Raw genomic sequence first — 18,770 nt, 5'->3', positions numbered from 1 at the left:
TCTCTTTCATATAACACCCTTGTGACGCCACATCAAGCATGTGTTATTTGATGTTATGCGCAAACGCAAGAAAAAAAGAATGCTATCAATGTTGATTCTACCAGTGGACCCTTGTGTTTTATTCGCTAAAAGAACACACCTTACACATATTCTTTCTCTTTTTTATGATGATACGTTAAAGGGAAGGTATAGCATTGGTTGAGGTGAGGATTCAGCTTTTAATATATTGCGAGATGTTTAGAAACCACTCTATGAAATGTTAAAGAGCATACAATTCTGAGTGGAACTGAAAGTTTATGTCATGAAAATTGGTTTTGAAATGACCAAGATATCCAAAAGATGGTGAAGAGATCCTTATCTTGTTGAGGACAGGCTGATTTTGCTACAACACCCATTTCCCATAGACCCCTGCCTAAGTATACTCGGGACTAGTCTTCAACGGGTTAATAAAAGTCATCACCTGTCACATTTTATTAGGATCAGTTTTTTTTAAGCCATTTCAAGACCAATTTTCACCAAATAAACTGTGAATTCATTAGAATTACATGTTCTTTTGTATTTCATAAGATGTTTCTCATTATCTCACAAATACACACACAAAAAGTTGGAAACCTGCAGCCCCATCTAAACCACTACTGTACCATTCCTTAAAGTTTTAGAGTTCCACAAAATGAAATAAAAAGGAAACAGATATCAATATCAGACACTATCCTCAGCTGGAAATGAATGTACTTACAATTACATATCCTCACTCTGAAAAGATAGATTGAAATTTAACGTCTGTCAAAAGACTATGATTCAACAGAATCGTTCAATGATTAGAAAACAAAACTCACGTTGCAAAAAAAAAAAGCAAATTGTGCAAGTAATCTACATTGAAGGGTGGGAGTTTGTCATCACTACCCAGTGCTTATTTTTTAAAAGCCTGTGTGCAACATTTCTTGTAGGCCTTTGCAGGACACAAAACATTCTGGCCTCTCAAAAACAAAAATACCCAACAAAAAAAAAAATCAAACCTGAGAAGAGGTTGCATGACTGATTTTACAAAGATTTTTGCAGGAAATCAACTGGGGTCGCACGCACACACACATAAAAACAATAAGAAATAAAGGGGGGGAGGGGGAAAGGTCCGTTCGCTTCGCAAGCCTTTTCACGCTCACTCACCACTTTCCGTGGCTTCTGCTCGTTGCCTGTGACACTACCGTCATTCTGCTCGCGGTTCGCTGCATTGGCCTCCTGCTTCTGCAGCTTTTCCTTCTCTTGTCGTTGCAGTGAGTCAGCAACATTCTGTAACGCCTGAACCCACGATTCCCTGCCAGGTGGATGATACAGCGATGGAAGCAGAGAGACGAGCGAGACAGAGAAGCAGAATGACAGAAAGAGAATCAAGGAAATAAAAAAGACAAATATGTAATATAAGACATAAACAGAGGTGTTTAGATATGAGCAGGTCCTTTAAATACAGTGTTGTATATACACAACCAACATGCGTATTTTACACAAGCTTCTCACTATACAACTTTTACACCATAACAGACCAGACAAAAGAACTGCATCAATCACAAAGCATCCCACCCATTACAAAAAGAAAGAAAAAATATGACAAAAAAAAAAAAAGGAAAGTGAGACAAACATCCATTTTTATTATATGGACTAGCAACTGTTGGCAGAAACTGTAAAACATTAATACCTATTCTATTTGTCACATACAAAGGCTAAAATCAATTTGTTTTAAAGGCAAGTACTTTGAATGAAATGATTAAAGTAATGCTCAGCAGGACTTTTCAGGTTTGTTGTTTACAACGAAAACTGTGAAGCTCTATATACATAGTTTCATTTTTACCAAAGGAATATCCCACTAGAGCCTCACTTCCAAGAAATGAGTCTGCTACCAGGAGACTAAATTCTTGTCTAATAAACAAGTCATGAATAATCTTCCTCATCTGATCTCTCATCTCTGTGAATATATAGAATCCTTGTGTCAGAGGCAGAAATATCTCATTTGATAGGCATCAGAATGAATTTCAAATGAAACAATCATCCAAATGCATGATTAACAAGCCACTTTCTGGGTTACGATCCATAACATGACATCAAAAGGATTAACTTTTGTGCATAAACCAACTGCTAGATGTGTCATGAATTCGTAATGAAGCAGACTCTTGTAGTGGTCTACTTTACTAATCATGGCTGTATGCCTAATGTTTGCTCGGCACTTAATAACTATTTGATGAACACACAGTCCAAGGGAAAGTTGGGTGGTTGCATTCACTTAAAACTCCAAAAAGAAAAAAAGGCGAACTCACAAGTAAGCAAGTTTATGATACCGATACAATCAGACAGACACAAGCTATTTTAAGTTCAATTCCACATACTATTCAAGTTGACTGTTATACGGGGGTCAAAATCAGATACATAAAATGATGAGAGTTTAATCATAAGAGGACATCAACAATGTTTTTGAACTTCAAGGTTTCATAACTACCACCAAATATTTGTGAGCATCAACAGAACGTGACGTCGACACTCAACTATCTCAAATCAGGCAAACCTCTCACTTTGGGTTCCATAACAGAAACTGTTTTTAAAAGATACTGTATGTCAAGAGCTTATTTTTGGAGAGCCTTGCTGATCACATCGCTGTATAGACAACAATACCTGGTTCAGATTCCAGATCTCAATCTGAAACTACGCTTTGTCGATGCAGCATGCTATCCCATGAGAATACTTCCTTGAGTTGGTGCTCTTCACATCATTTGAACAACAACCTACAACACACTTGTCCCAAAACCACTTGTCCACTTGCCTGGGAACAAATGCAATATATTAGTAAGAATAGTGTACACAGTATATGGTTTAAAATTAGGCGGAGTAATTTTTTGAGGATCAGGAGTTCCTGACAGTTTTTTCTGAGGTTAAATTCGAGACTGTGAAGTATTGTAAAGACCAAAGAAGTGTCCGGGTGCATATTGCATTTAGCTCTTTCCCACTTTGTTCCTCCGTATGTGCTAAATTTCATTTACAGATATCAAACTGCACCTGAATGACATGAAATATAGTACTATACATGAAACAGCCTCACTGTTTAACATAAGGAGTTAGAACATTTTGATGAGTCCTTACCCCCCCCCCCCCCCCCGAGAGAGAGAGAGAAAGGTGGAAAGAAACAAACACCTCCTCATGAGTGTTATATCACCAAATTATTTTTTTTTTAAACATATGTGTATATACTTCAAATCAAGTACAGTTATATTGATCTGTTTACAGCTGAACAACCATTTTTGGCTACAACCATATGATAGTTATAAAGCTAAAAATAAATTGAATATGGAGGGCCTAATGTCTTTAAAGGACAAAGACAAACAGGGCGGTGATTCGGCTCAGCCGGTAGCACATCTGCCTCCAAATCGATATGACCCAGGTTCGATTCCCAAGTCTAGCTACACAATGTTGTGTGTATATCATACTGTCACTCTAGTAAGAGGCAAAATACTGTCCCTTGGGTAACCCATGTATGAGAGTCACACCTCATGCACATAAAAGATCCCACTTCATTTATTCATCGCAAAGTCCAAGGTGCATAACCCTGTGAAGTGGTCAGTCTCATATCGAACTAGACTCCATGGAAGACCAGCTAGTGAAGCTGTATAGTATTGGCTATCCAGCCTTCTCAGACGGAAACTGAAACAAACAAACAAACAAACAAACTTTCTGATTCCTAATCCGAGAAACCATGGAAAGATGTAGCACACTGGTGGTTTGTTGTTGGCAGTGACTGTGTGCATGTTCTGGTGGCCAGATTTGTTCGTCAATACCACACTTCATGCACAACAATGACATTTTGTGCATTGAAGCTGGCATTCTCGCACAAGTGCTCTGCCGATATTACACTCTGTTTGGAATGAAATTACCATGAGTACTGAGGCCCCCCCCCCCCCCCTCCTTGGCAGGGAAAAAAAAAGGTAAAGACAAAACACATGGAAGTGCATTCAGCCATGAAAGGGAAATCCCCCTTTACCTAGACTAGTGTCACACCAACAATGCCTACACAGAATGCCATAAGGATTGATAGGCATAGTGGTGAACCAATAAGAAATGAAATATTGTTCCGCAATTGCTTGTTCTACTCTAAATTTTGAAGCATGAGTGCATGAGATATGAGTTGTCTCATAGCATAGAACAACTTTAAATAGAATAAATTTGTCATGAAAACTACAAGGAAATCTGGAGTGAGATCCTAGTCACAACAATACAAATGCAATGGGTAAGGATCTCCACAAAATGGCAACCTTGCAAAGAAGATACAGTTGAACCTCTATTATCCGGCCTCCCTTTATCCGGATCTCTCTATTATCCAGACGCAATCTCGCCGTGATTTTTTTTTTATAATCACGGGAAGAAAGGGGGATTCCCAACTCCTTGAGAACTCCTACCCAAACACACATGAATTACATATTACTTCCAATATGATTAACATACATTGCATCAAATTTCCTTCCAAATTTCTTACCTTCAGACATTTCAACATCCCGAAACATCCCCAAATGTAACAATGAAAAGGTTGCAGTATACACATTACTACATGCGGTACTACAATGGGCTACATCAGTACATGTGTATGACCCCGTTTACAGTGCGGGGCCGGGCTCGGCCGCGGCTCGGCCGTGGCCGAGTCCGGCCTCAATTGCGCGGCCGAGCCTCGCAATTTTGTCCGTTTACACTGCTGGGCTCGGCCGCGCTTTTCATTCAAACCTTTCAATATTTTGTCGTAGTGGCGCTCTGCTTGTAAACAAACGTAATTTGGTATTGTCTGGTTTTCAGACCCTTTGCCAAATGAATTCCGTGGCGACGAAGTCGCCGTTCGGGCAAAGGCCTTTGCCGAACGAAAAAATCCTTTGCAGGACAAAACCATCTTAAACTATACTAGTTTTCCACGTTGAGGGGGTTAATATCGTGAATAGCTAAAGATACAGGCAGAGGGTTTGGAAGCCAGACTAAAATTGGCCGCGCAATTGGTCGCGCATTTGGCCCAGTTTGCGTTTACACCAAGAAGAGGCCGGGCTCGGCCGCGGCTCGGCCGCGGCCGAGACCACCTCCAGAGCGAGGCCAAATGCGAGGCCAATTTTGGCCTCGCATTTGGCCTTTTGCGCGTTTACACTGAAGCGGGGCTGGGCTCGGCCGCGGCCGAGCCGCGGCCGAGCCTCGCACTGTAAACGGGGTCTAAGTATATGTACATGTATAAAGCACTGAGTCTCCCGTATCCGGCCAAATCCCTTATCCGGACGAGCCCCAGTCCCGACTTGTCCGGATACGAGCGGTTCAACTGTATTACCGAGTAAGGAAAATCTCACAATTCACAAGGCTTTTATGTGCTTGTGGCATACGGTAGTTCTTTCAACATTGTAGTTAATGTTTGATAAATGAAATATTACTGCAAGTATGTAGCTTTCACCAAGGACGTGAGAATGTCTATAATATTTATTGGGCAACTGCCTGCTTGGTACAGTGGATGCTTTCATAAAATGATTATCATAAAAATCATACAATATTTAGTCAAATGTAGTGTATCTGCCTTTGAAGCTTTGTCATACTTGAAAGGTGTGTGCAGATCACAGCCCACTCTACCTTCACACAACCCGGCAAAAACCTCTAGAGGGAAAAACAAGTACAAATATGTATGACAATATATTTCATGCCAAGATAATAGGATTAACAACTATTAGGTATGATGTATGTCAGTGCAACAGAAAATAAAACCAGGACAGATGTCTCAATGGAGTGCAAGATCAGCCTGGCAACGTCCCAATAATTAAACTGAGAGGAACTCGGAGAAAGAGCAAAACAGCAAAAGGAAAACAAAGTGAAAGAAATATCATGAAGGAGGCAGAGGAGGAGGAAGCTCTGTGATTAAAAACCATTGATTATACTATTTTTGACTATCACATTCATGCGAACCCTTCATTTTATTGAATAAAATAGATTATTCATGTGCTCATAAGGATACAATGCCCATTATTACCTCCCACCCCACCCTACCCCCCCCCCCCCACAAAAAAGGGCAAACTTTCAGAAAAGCTAACTTCTAGGAAAAATGAGTACATTCAATTGGATGTTCACTCAAAATGAGTATAACCTCATTAAACTGTCAACCCTTCTCCCATTGCACACCAAGACAAGATTTGTTTCATTTTTTTTTTTTATTTTGTCTACTAAGATTTGATATGTACACAAATGCAACACGGAAGGGCTGAAAATAGGATACAAAACTACAAATAACAGACGAGGCTCTGCACAGCTTGAACTACTTTGCTAATTTGACATACCTACCTACCAAGGTGAAACTGTTTGACAAAGTGCTAATGGGGAAAACCCCTCCACTGCAAGGCAAAACCAAGGGTTGCACGGAAACGCAGTTTGTCAATGTAACATGTAGAATATCGACTCTGCAAGAGCACAGCGACAGAACAATTGTTAATCCTACATCAAGGGGGGGGGGTGGGACTTGATCCACTTGAAATAGGTTCTGCCATATTACTGAGAATTCATCCTCATGGGTTAATTATTTTCTTCACAGACATTCCCTTACTAAATCAGTATCTTTATCCGACCCTTCGAACTCATTTCACTGAATGCATGCTAAATTTCAGCATGTCTAACTTTCACTCCTCTACACCAACATATGCTGAGCTCCCTGCTGTTTTGTTTTGTTTTCACTTCTTTTTTTTTATTGGGGGATACTGGAAAAGGATTTGAGGGTTTCAATTTCTTATTTTGACCAATCCCCCCCCCCCAAAAAAAAAAAAGAAAAAAAAAAGAAAAAAGAAAAGAAGTTCACAATTTTGTTTGTTTTATCTTTTTTTACAATTTAAAAATCTTCCATTCTGCTGTATTAAAGGACAAGTTCACCTTCATTAACATTTGAAGGATTAAGAGAATGCAGCAATATTAGTAGAACACATCAGTGAAAGTTTGAGGAAAATTGGACAATCGATGCAAAAGTTATGAATTTTCAAAACTTTTGTGTTGGAACTGCTGGATGAGGAGACTACTAAGGCTCGTGATGTCATATGAGTACAACAGTATAAAGAAAATATAAAGAAAATTCAACATATTTTCACTTTTTTCGCATAATCAAAGAGCACTTGACTTGCCTCTTTTTTAAGGCAATGGGAATAATATTACCCATAACATATGTCAGTAACGAGTCAAGGGAATGTGTACTTTTTTCAAAAGATGAAATTTTGTGAAATTCTCTTGATATTTTCCTTATATTGTTTTACGCATGTGACATCATACACTGCAGTAGTCTTCTCATCCAGTGGTGACTGCACAAAAAACTTCAAAAATTCATAACTTTTGAACGGATTGTTCGATTTTCCTCAAACTTTCAATGATGTGTTCTACTAATATTGCTACATTCTCTCAATCCTTATGTTAATGAAGGTGAACTTGTCCTTTAAGCACCTGAGAAGAGCTCATCACCACACAGTCAAAGTCACAGGACTATATCTCAGTCAAGTAGTGGATATGACTACACCGTATAACTCTGGCTTGCCCCACCCAAGCAAGTCACAAACATGAAGCTTTCTAGAGCTCCAAACAAACACTTGGAGTAACAGCTCTTCATGATAGGCTGTCTGATGGGAACATTTCTTGTTTCACTTCCCCCGTGGCAAGATTAGATGAAATGCATTCCTTTGCTCTAGCAGCATATTAAGACTGAGTTAAATGGCTAAAGGCATTGTTTACCATTTGCAGATGAAACAAAAACCCGGCTTTAGTGCTTCAAAATAGTTCTAAAATGTAAGTTAGTGATAGAAACAACCAATGTAAAAATGTTAATCAGTACAATCAATGTTTAAGTACTGTATTTTTAAATATTCAAAATGTGAACAATAGTTAAAATAAAGTGGTTTCTAGAATAAACTGTATATAAAATTATGTTTTGTGAAGAAAAATAGTAATATCTCTTTTATTTTAGGCTTTATTGCAAAATTTTTATATGTTGTTGTTGTTATTTTAAAGATCAAAAGAAGAGAGAGAGAGAGAATGATATTTATATGATATTTATATGATAGGATGTTTTGTGATACAATTGACCTACACATATACATCAAATGTAACAATTTGAACATATTTTACATCACCGCTCCCAATGGGAACTCATTATTACTCATTATATTTTCCTTCTAGACTAGCTAACTTGTTTTAACAATCCCTGCAATTTGTATCTATACTCTGACAACCCCACTACTATTTTAACTAGAGAAGCACTCAGAGAGCGCAGACCTCCGCCAAGCATGCAGCTCATTTCCACCACTGATCTTGTTCTTCCATAGACATATCAGTGATTTCCACCCATACGTACTTATAGCATTGTGTGCTGAAAGTGGCCCGATTTCCCAATATAGAACCTTTTGTTACGTCATAAACCCTCAGCTGTACAGCGCGCCTCGCCCTAGCAGAAACTAGAGCACGCACTTTAGTGCGCGCATACAAACCTCAAAAACGCGCAGCCTGAACTCCCAAGTTCATTGACCCTACCTGCAAAAATATCAAAAATCCTTCATAAATTTCCCCAAAATTCTCGGATCACTACCAAAAGTTAATCGTTCGTTACTTGTGTCATTCTCAACCTTTCCTGCAAGTTTCATCCCAATCCATCAACTCCTTTTTTAGTTATTTTGCACACGGACAAACTAACTAACTAACGAACAAACAAACCAACGGTAACGAAAACATAACCTCCTCCATTGGCGGAGGTATCTAACCCACTGACAATCAACCACCCCGTAACACAGTCATTATAATCCATGGCTTACCATCTATACTGAGTGTACAGAGAACACGGAAAACAAAAACAAAAGCAAAGCAAAACAAAGACGGTTGTGATACATAAAACAAGAAAACAATCAACACACAAGAAAAACGGTGGGACAACAGGGGCGAGAGAATGAATAATGCTCACTTTTTGCTCAAATTGTTCAGCACAGCGATAATTTTTGCAGACCAGCAACGTTTCCGTGCGTGTCTGCACAGTGACATCTTTAGAAGGTGTCCCAGCTTCATCAATACTGTCTGTTGGTGGCGTGCAACCACAACACAATGCACACATAAAAATGATCCAAGTGGAGAGCAGTTTCCCCAAAGTTTCACTGAGATCAGAAGCCACTCAAGCTATACTGTAGGTAATGTCTGCCAGCACTGACTGTCTATAAACACAGCACAGACTTGAGAGTAAGATATCCTGGCACTGTATTCACTTTGGACAGAAGTACAGATTGAGATGTTCAAAGCTAATCACAAACAAAGGTCAAACTGCAGGCAGCACACAAAACTTCTGACGACCAAGTCCAACCTGAGACCATCTCATCTCCCAGACATGACTCCTTCGTTTGCAGGTTAGAGGGGACCTCTGGAGTCACAGGAGCTACAGAGCTGAGAAGCGCACAAACAGGTGCTCACATGGAATAACCTTGTGTGACTGAGGAGAAATTGAAAACACACATGAAATACCAGCTTGTTTTGATGGGCTTTGAACTTCGACAAGCCACCGCCATTTGAGACAAAGAAAAAAATTTCAAGCCCTATCACATTTTCCCATGACCTTGGAAATAGAAAAATGGCTTCTTTCCTATTCAGAACCAACCAAACAAATATTTTGCCAGTGCCGAAGAGAGGAGAAAAAAAAAATAGAGAGAGCGAAAAAAAATGCTTTCAATCTATCCCCTGTGCATCATTTTCATAAACATGTTTTCAAATATAGCAACCACCGATTCTGGACATTAATTATACAGCTTCCCTTGTATGGCAGAGAAGAGAGATAACTGCCACACTGTCGGCAGAGCTGAGAGAACAAAATTAGCTGGAAGGTGTGTTTACCATGCCGTTTATTGTGTTGTGCAGATCTGAATCAGCAGGGAGCTTTGCAGCGCTTGAATTTTGGCCTCTCAGCAATAACACGCACACCCACGGACATCTCCGTTCAGTGAAATTTCATGTTTCCACAACAAAGACGTCACAAAAGCAAGCCTCTGTGTTTATTTTCAAGTTCATTCATTCCATTAGCATGCAGACAAATCAGGAAAACCAAACAGTGGTGGCATACAATCCAACTTCAGAACTGACTCAGTCGCAAAAAAAAAAAAGCAACAAACTTGGCATATCATAAATTTTCCCTATCATATCATTCTCATGTCAGAGATTCTTCATGTTATATCATTCTCAGATGAGAGGAAGCTGGAGGGAGGAAAGTTATCTTGCTGGAAATAATCTTGCTTTACATTTTCATGGTAACATCAACCACATCACCATGTAACAACAGCTGTAGTCTGAGCTGGTTGTCGCTATAAATGGAGTGCCGTCTCATACAAATGATGCTAAGGCACTTCTATTTCCCCACTTTCCCATCTCATCAGCAATGTGGGAAAACGGTAAAGTCTACACTTTCACATAGACTTCCAGGACGTGGTTTGGCCCCCTGATGCAACTTGGAGTCTCTTTCCCACGCAATCCTCGTGAACACCAAGCCCTATTAAAAGGGTTGAATCTATTTAATCTACCACACTTGGGTACATCACACAAACAGCCTCCGACACGTTTCTGAAGTGGCACATCATTTGGACTTTGGCAAGACATGTGCCGGTTTCGCTGGAAAACCACACTTGAAGAAATATCACTTCACACATCCTGTATGTCCATAGAAATAACAAACATACCAATATCACACCCTGTCTTTAGATACTGAAAACACATGTATATATATATATATATGTACACACACACACACACACACAGACAGACACACAGACACAGACACAAGAGGTATGCTTTCATTTCAGACTAAATAAAATGATAGGTAACCTTATGACTCTGAGAGAACACAGAAATCACACATTTCATTTTTCAATGATACAAAAACATTAACCAACAACATAACAAATTTCCAGGATCTGTTCATTATCCAAAATTCTTCTCCATGATATTTTGGATGAGTTGACCGTGTGAATATAATACCATGTCACGCAATTAAACTCTTGAGAATAATGAGCATATTTCTGACATGCAGACTTCCGGTTCTAAGACAGGACTTTGGCTTTGGTTATGTCCCCCCCCCCCCCCCCCCCAACCATGGCTTCTTATTATGTGAAAATCTCAAGGGGCTCATGAGGAGATATGCTGCTATTCATGTCTATATACATAGATTCATACTTGTACATCTGATACTGTCATGACGTAGCAACAAGTGTCTGGTATTAATGCAACTTAAAGGAATGGTATAGTTTTGGTTTTGGTGGGGATTCAGATTTTTGAACTTTTTGTGAGATAATTAGAAACCACTTATGAAATACTAAAGAGCATAAAATTTTATGAGGAATTCACAGTTTATTTGATGAAAATCTGTTTTGAAATGGCCGAGATATCCAAAAACATAGTAAAACAAAGAAGTCCCAATAAAAGGCAGGTCCCACCTTTTATTACAATATATATATCAGCCATTTTAAAACCAATATTCATCAAATAAACTTTATATACCTCTTATAATTGTATGCTTTTTAATATTTCATAAGGGGTTTCTCATTATCTCATAAAAAAATTTGGAAACCTGAAGCCCCATCTTGATCAAAACTTTGCCATCCCTTTAAGCACTAAATCCTCACCAGTTACTAATATCTGAATCACAATGCGTACAATACACACTACACAAAAATTCTATGCAAGCATTGTACGATTACTGATCAGTATGACAGAATGCATTCCTCAACCATGCCCAAGATTTACCACGGCAACTTTGGTTCTTCTTCGTGCATTAACTGTGATGCCCATCTAAGAATGTCTAAAAGCCACAATATGATGTTTAAATCTGAACTAATAAACCAAAAGCTCCACATCAGTGATGAAATCTTTGAAGGCTTCCGTGGCAGTAGAACGTTGGGTTGTAGAAGGCATAATGGTGCATCACACATTCTTTCCTGGGTATGTATGCGGCCCTAAAAAGGGCCTACCCACTCTCAATGTTTTGGCAAGTATGTTCTTGCCATTTTCAAAAGAGAATTCTCTCTCACAAAGAATCCAAACATGGATGATCAGTCAGATCATTCAGGAGTGTGTGTTGTGAATCTGGTAAGAAATTTGCTGCATGTGCAGCGTATTGTCCTTTTACTTGCAAATAGTCGGAACGGGTATCAGCAAACAGGAAATGTTTCTCCTGTGATCACCACGCATAAGAGCCATTTAAAGTACTCTTGCCTTTCATTTTTCCATTTTAATCTTTTATGGGGAAAAAATGAGAAGGAAAAGCATGTTTCTGGCATGAGTTTCCCTTTTAAATCTGAGACAGGCAGACAATGCTTGGTACAAAGATGGAGCTGATAGACTTCAACTCTCCCACTTTGAGACTATTTTCTAAATATCTCCTGCTTCTTTGTGACCATTTTCTCAATGTCTCCTGCTTTCCCACTAAAGTTTGAATTTCTCCCTCTCTAGCTGTTGTGTCTCCCACTTAAGATGTATTTTCCCCAACTTAGAATTTAGCTTTTTCCCGCTCAAAATTAATTTTATCATATACATTAAATATCAACGCTAAGATAGCATGAGGGAACATCTACAACCTTAGAGCTTCCAGGGGCAGCTTCAGGGCCCAAGAACCCAGCTGCAGGGAATGTTGCGCTTTAAGCGTGTGATGTGTGCTACCGGCACATAATGTAGTGTGCGCATAAATCATGCAATCAGGAGTCTCCAGTTTGCTAGTGGTTCCAGGTGAGAGAATTTCCCTTTCGAAAGGTGCTTGGGCTTGGAGTCTCTGAAGACATGATGTGAGATCTCACTCTGCCCATCTACAGGAAAAGCCTCCTTCCCTTGTCATAGCACATGGATGGGGGTGGGGGGGGGGGGGGGAAACAGAGGAGATTTGGGCCACACTTGGCTTAGCAAGGCTTGTTCATGGGTCAGGGGTTCCAGTGCTCACCTTTCTTCTGCCGAGCTGACCGAGAATGTTCTCTCAATGATGGTGGTCCATTGTAGGCAGCGAACCTTGAATGTGTTGGAAACTGGTTTCTCTGTCTTTAAAATCTGGCATTCTGGAAGGCAAACACAAGCAGGTAAGACAAGAGGATGAACTCATAAATCATAAGAAGGGATTCAAAGAAGACTTCACCCAGCCACCCCCCCCCCCCAAGAAAAAAAAAAATAATAATAATGGGTGGTCATTTGATGCTTTAAAGGCATACCACAATGCAATATGAAAATATGTAAACATCTTATCTTTTTACACTGTTTTATTCTTCCAGTTGATAGACTTTACATTTTGAATGGCAGGGGTAGCACTGTTAAATTCACTGAATTTAATGTATGATAATTCTTCAGCAACAAAAAACAGATTCCTGATCCTGACATGGGCTGATTAAATGTAAACAAACTCCTCTACACTGGCTGTTTTCATTTTTCAGGCCAGTAATGAGATTAATCTTTAGATGACATATGCAGCTTTGCCTTCTAAATGCTGCAATTTTGAGAAGGAATATGATCGCCACTGCTAATTGTAGCAGGGGCCACACATTCTTTTTCTTTTTTTCATTTCCTTTTTGTTGTTGACAATGGTGGAAATCCCTACAATGCCCTTGGAACTGTACGCTGAAAAATGCAAAGAAGAAGGAACAGCTGTGATCAAAATTGCCTGGATGATCGAATGTTTGCTTGTTCTGAAAATGACTGGGTTGAGCATCTTCATTCATGGTTGATGTTCATTGCCAAAGCAGTGCATGGAAGTGCCACTAAACCGTCTTTCAGTTTCAGTTTGCAAGTACATTTATGCACTGCCTGGTTTCTGAAAAACACAAATTCAGAGAGAGAAAAAAAAAACTCCTCCTCAGTATGCCCTAACTTCAAGCTAGTAAGTGCTCTAAACCCAGCAGAGAGCTGGGATGTCAACCTTGTAAACAGCACTGTGCCAGTATTCTTAGAGCTGAGAATGAATACGTTTACAGAAGAAAAAAAAAAACACATTTTTGCCTTTCCTGCAATAGACAGAGTGTAACATAATTTGGGAGAAATTGTATTTTCCATGAAACCTTTAGTAATTTTGGGCAACTGCAAAAAACAGCTGGCATCTCTGAGAAAAGTCTCAGAAGGATCTTGAATAATTGTTAGCTCACACGGAAGAAAATGCTTGTTACCAAAAATTCTTCACATGGGTCGTAAAGACATCACATCTGGACATCTTTCTTTTAAAAGGCCATCATCTCCAAATGACACTGACCCTGTACGCAGATGGTCAACACTGGGAGTGACGGGAGTACATTTTGTTTTCTGACAACAGGAAGATGCATTAAGCTATGAAAGGATATGATGAGGGAATTTCAAATAGTGCTTCCTTTTCTTACTGCCAGCAATGTGAACAAATTCGGCCAAAGTTCAGAAAATGCTCCTCAGATTCTAAAGTCCATACACAGGCAACGTTTGTTTGCACTCAAGAACCAGTATCTTTGTTGAAAGGAAAAGTGAATCCCTGTTCGAAGTAGATTAGATAATAATAAGAGTTATGTTTGTGAAAATTTCTTTCAAATCAACAGAAAAAACACAGTTATGGCATTTTGAAATTTCCCACAAATTCTCACAAATCAGTGATATCTGTCTCAATCAAATAGGCTTATTTCAAAAGGTCATAACACCACTGCCACACAGATCTTCTGGTTTGGACAGTATGACATCATTTTAGCAGTCAATGCTTGAGTGGATACAACTGGCCAGTTTAAGTAAACCTTTCACTGCTAAATCATGACAGCTGTAAAATAATGTGATGCTAGATGTGATATTTCTTGAATTTGAATTCGCTATTATCATTTCTTTTCTTTTATGAGCAAATTTTGTAAAGATTTGTGAGCAAGCCATTGAAAAGGTCATGATAGTTTCTTTAGTTGCAGGCAACGTTCAGCAACACTCACTTGCAACAGTAAAGTTGTTGAGGGCATCCGATTCGCCCTTGCCCTTGGGCTTGTCCTTGTAGCCCACAAAGTCGCCATTGGATTTCAGTTGGAAGTACCTGGGTCTCCAATTCTTGATGAACTCACCTGCAGACGAGATGAAGAGGGGGACAAAAAAGGGGAAGAGAGTGCATAATTTGTGATACAACTCATTTGACCCCACTGTTATATCAGTTGAATGAGAGGCCATCTTTCATAGTAGAGCTGTATCAGTAGAAACAGTCAAATAAATTCATGGACGTATCATTCCACGATGAGACAAAAGACACTCACATGCAGAAGTAATGTTATGCATCACTGTTTCCAACAGTGTCACAAAACAAACAAAAAACAAATCTAAAAACTCAAGATTCTTGACATGACCAAGACTGCCCACATCTTTGAGCACAAGAGAACAGAAATGAGAATTCTGTAAATGGAGTGTCATTGCTATCCTCCTTTGTGTTCCATGATAGACATCACTTAATTTCAATTTGATCGGTAAACATCATTTCTACGAAAAAGAAAAAAAAATACACAAGTTGCACGAGTCGTAACTCATACATACAAATTACTTTTACCTCCACAAATACAACTGCAATCATCCAATTAGCAATAAAGACTGCTGGGTAGTCAACAAAATAAAATTTTGGAAAGGTTTATAGTTGAAACATTTATTAATTGCATGATCTGCAACATCAGACATTCAGACAATTTTGAGCATTATGAAAATGTCCTTGTGTGTGCGCATATCTCCTTGCATTTTTGCATCCACCCCACCAACACAACATGGAAGTGTTGTTTTTTCATTTGATTTGGCTTCCTGATACAAACAGCAGCAATATAGACAAATAACAAGGTAATGTGAGTTCGCCAAAGCAAAACATCTGTGCAAATGTCTATAAACCATATAATAATGCAAAATAACAAGAAATCATGCATATCTTAAATCCACCTCAGCTCCTAAGAATTAATTTTTCATTTCATTTTATTTGCACATGAAGTTTGAACATCCTCTGAAATTCCACCTGTTGTATATAAATGCATGTATCATTTTGGCAGATTTGGGTTAAGTCATGATATATCACCATCTGAACTCATAATATTGATTTTGAAACTATGATGTTCAATTCAGGAGCAGAGGGAGGTAAAGTCACACTGGCTCAAGATCAGTGGAATGGAGGGAGGGGAGAGGGACAAAGTTCTTTGGGTCTGCATCCATTGATGGTGTTACCTCTGTGTTTGCTTCTTGATTACAGCTACAGAACCTCCACTTTCATGATCACTACAGTTGCCATGTTATCAGTTCTGGTAACTTAATCATGGTTATTACTTAAGACAGCAAGAACCAAATGAACATTTCTTGCTAACGATTTGAAATTGAAGTGCATGCACACAAGTGTGTCTGAAGAGGAGCCACTGAGCGTACTGTCAGCTACACACAGAAATACTTGCATCGTTTTGTTCACTTTTCATGTCATGGTAAATCAAGCTCAGTACCACGGGATTACGAGTGGAATTACAAAATCAAGCTTTATCAATTGTGGTGCAATATTGAAATGCATCCTCACTACATCCAAAAATGCCACGCCCATTTTGTTGGGTGGGGTGAGTGAAAAGAATCTCATTAAACCTGGACCCTCCTTATTGTTGGAGAGAAAAATATTGCCATTAATAGATGACACCTTAAAAAAAACAACAGAAAAAGACTTGAGTCAAGAACTGATGGCATGATCCATCTTAAATGAAAATAAAATCCTTGAACCAAGTGGCAGTCCTTGATCCAGTTATAGGTGCAGACAAATATTTTTGAAACAGTCAAATTTGGGAGCGTTTGAAAACAAGCCATCTCATATGAAGTGATAACAGGAAAGTTAATTACTTGCCGTGATGAGGATAACCACAATTGAATCTTCTAGTATTCACGTGGTGGTGAATAACAGAACAAACTCATATGCATTTTCGGAGAACACGTCGCAAACAGAGTTGAAGAAAAACGTCCAAAACACAGCTAGAGAACACTCATATTTCAGATGTCATCAATCTTATACTTCCAATTTGCTCTCCTGACACTGTCATGATTTATATATGTGTTTGTCGAGATAGTCACACAAAACATTGTTTTAATTATTCATAATTAGGGGGAGGTCCTCAAGTAGACAATCTTACAGCAAATGACCAAAAAAAAATACTATATATTAAAAGGAAATTCAAACTGAAGGACATCTCTTAATCAAATGCAAAGGGAGAAAGCCATAAATTTCTGCTTTTCACAGAGTTTCTTCTTGCGACCTAACATCACATAATTAGGTGGCATAATTTTTATGCCTGACAAGCCCTTGACATATTTGACATCCCTGGAAGCAATCTCTTCTTCCATGACCTTAGTTGGAAGAAGAATTATACATTTTCGTTCAACTAACCGTATGTACCTAGAAAATGAATGAACTAGCAGAAATAAATAAAAAAATAAGTGCATATAACTTGGAGCAAGGTAAGACAGTGACATCAAATACGGTATACCCCTGGAAGCTACAGAATAAGAAAACTCACGCAGAGTTTACACATGGGAAAGTTGATAAATGCAGCCAGTGTGGGCATTTGCCTTTAAGAGACTACGAAGAGTATGGGACTCCCCTGGTGGAATGTCTTTTCCAGCAGGTGGGAGATACACCTTTGTTTTGTTGCTTTGTTTTACCCTGTTAACAAAGGTTAATTCATTCATGACATATATTGACATGGAGTTTGAAGGAACTGTCACTGCACGTGTGTACTCTGTGTAAATGGCCATTTTTGTTTTTTAATGGACAAAAATGGTCCTTTAGAATTCACCTCAAACATGGATTCAGTGAATGATGAAATATTGGTAGTATGCAGTAGTGGAGGAAAATCAAACAACTTGTTCAAAAGTTATGAACTTTTAAAGTTTTGGTTAAATCCCTGTGCTGTCATCGCTGGATAAGAAGACAAGGATTTGTGATGTCATAGTAGGACAACGATATAAAAAAAAAAAAATTCACAGACCTCCACACAATTTCATTTCTAATGAAAAAACACGCATTCCTTTGACTTTCTATCATACTAACTGACAAATGTATCGAAAAAGGGTATCATCATACCCCCTGCATTCTGAAAGAAGTAAGTCAAGTGCTCTTTCATTATGGTGGAAAAATGAAAATATGTTAAATTCTCTTTAGATCTTTATTATATTGTTCCCTTTAGATATTCACATACTGGGACAAGTATGGCATTTGCAAACACGCACCAGACATACAGAAAGCCTTCATTTAAAACTATGATACAAACATATTTACACTAAGAAGACACAAGATCTCATGTTTAACTTCTGTTTCTACCATTTGACTATCATCACACTGTATTTATGCAAGTTTTAAAGGTGCAATGCTAGGTTCAATAATCAGAAAGTAGAAGTTTTTCTCATGATTTCATGTCAATGAGGGTATTTTGTAAAGCCATCATCTTCCTATCTGTCAGATTTCAATCTATTTAATTATAGCCAAATAAAAGATGGTACGAAATGGTGCTCCAAGCTGCATTGTCTTCAAAAGTATGCCATTTGTAGATGCTGAAAATCTGACCACATATATAAACATATATATATATATGTATGTATATATATATATATATATATATATATATATATATATACATATATATGTGTGTGTGTGTGTGCGTGTGTGTAGACTTCAATTTGCCTCTCCAATGCATCGTTGTTTTTCATATTCGCTTCCTCTGCATCAAACAATAATATTGACCTTTAATTGCCACATACAAATACAAAGCTCGAAA

At 38.6% G+C, this 18,770-nt stretch overlaps 2 protein-coding genes across 3 annotated transcripts in view; one reads left to right on the top strand and one right to left on the bottom strand.

The window, feature by feature from the left end:
• Nucleotides 1-18,770, top strand: part of LOC140229822 (placenta-specific gene 8 protein-like) — a 187,711-nt gene that overhangs the window by 25,058 nt on the left and 143,883 nt on the right. The gene's annotated exons all lie outside the window — the stretch shown is intronic.
• LOC140235467 (RAC-gamma serine/threonine-protein kinase-like) overlaps nucleotides 1-18,770 on the bottom strand; it is a 105,172-nt gene that overhangs the window by 17,440 nt on the left and 68,962 nt on the right. For both annotated transcript variants that reach the window (XM_072315497.1, XM_072315502.1), the window contains 3 exons: nucleotides 14,943-15,068; nucleotides 12,968-13,079; nucleotides 1,165-1,312 (listed from right to left, as the gene is read on the bottom strand). In XM_072315497.1, coding sequence (XP_072171598.1) covers nucleotides 1,165-1,312; nucleotides 12,968-13,079; nucleotides 14,943-15,068 — 386 coding nt within the window. The remainder of the gene's footprint in view (nucleotides 1-1,164; nucleotides 1,313-12,967; nucleotides 13,080-14,942; nucleotides 15,069-18,770) is intronic.

The sequence above is a fragment of the Diadema setosum genome, chromosome 1 (assembly GCF_964275005.1).
Source record: "Diadema setosum chromosome 1, eeDiaSeto1, whole genome shotgun sequence".
Lineage (NCBI taxonomy): Eukaryota > Metazoa > Echinodermata > Echinoidea > Diadematoida > Diadematidae > Diadema > Diadema setosum.
This window is presented reverse-complemented; position numbering and strand designations above follow the sequence as displayed.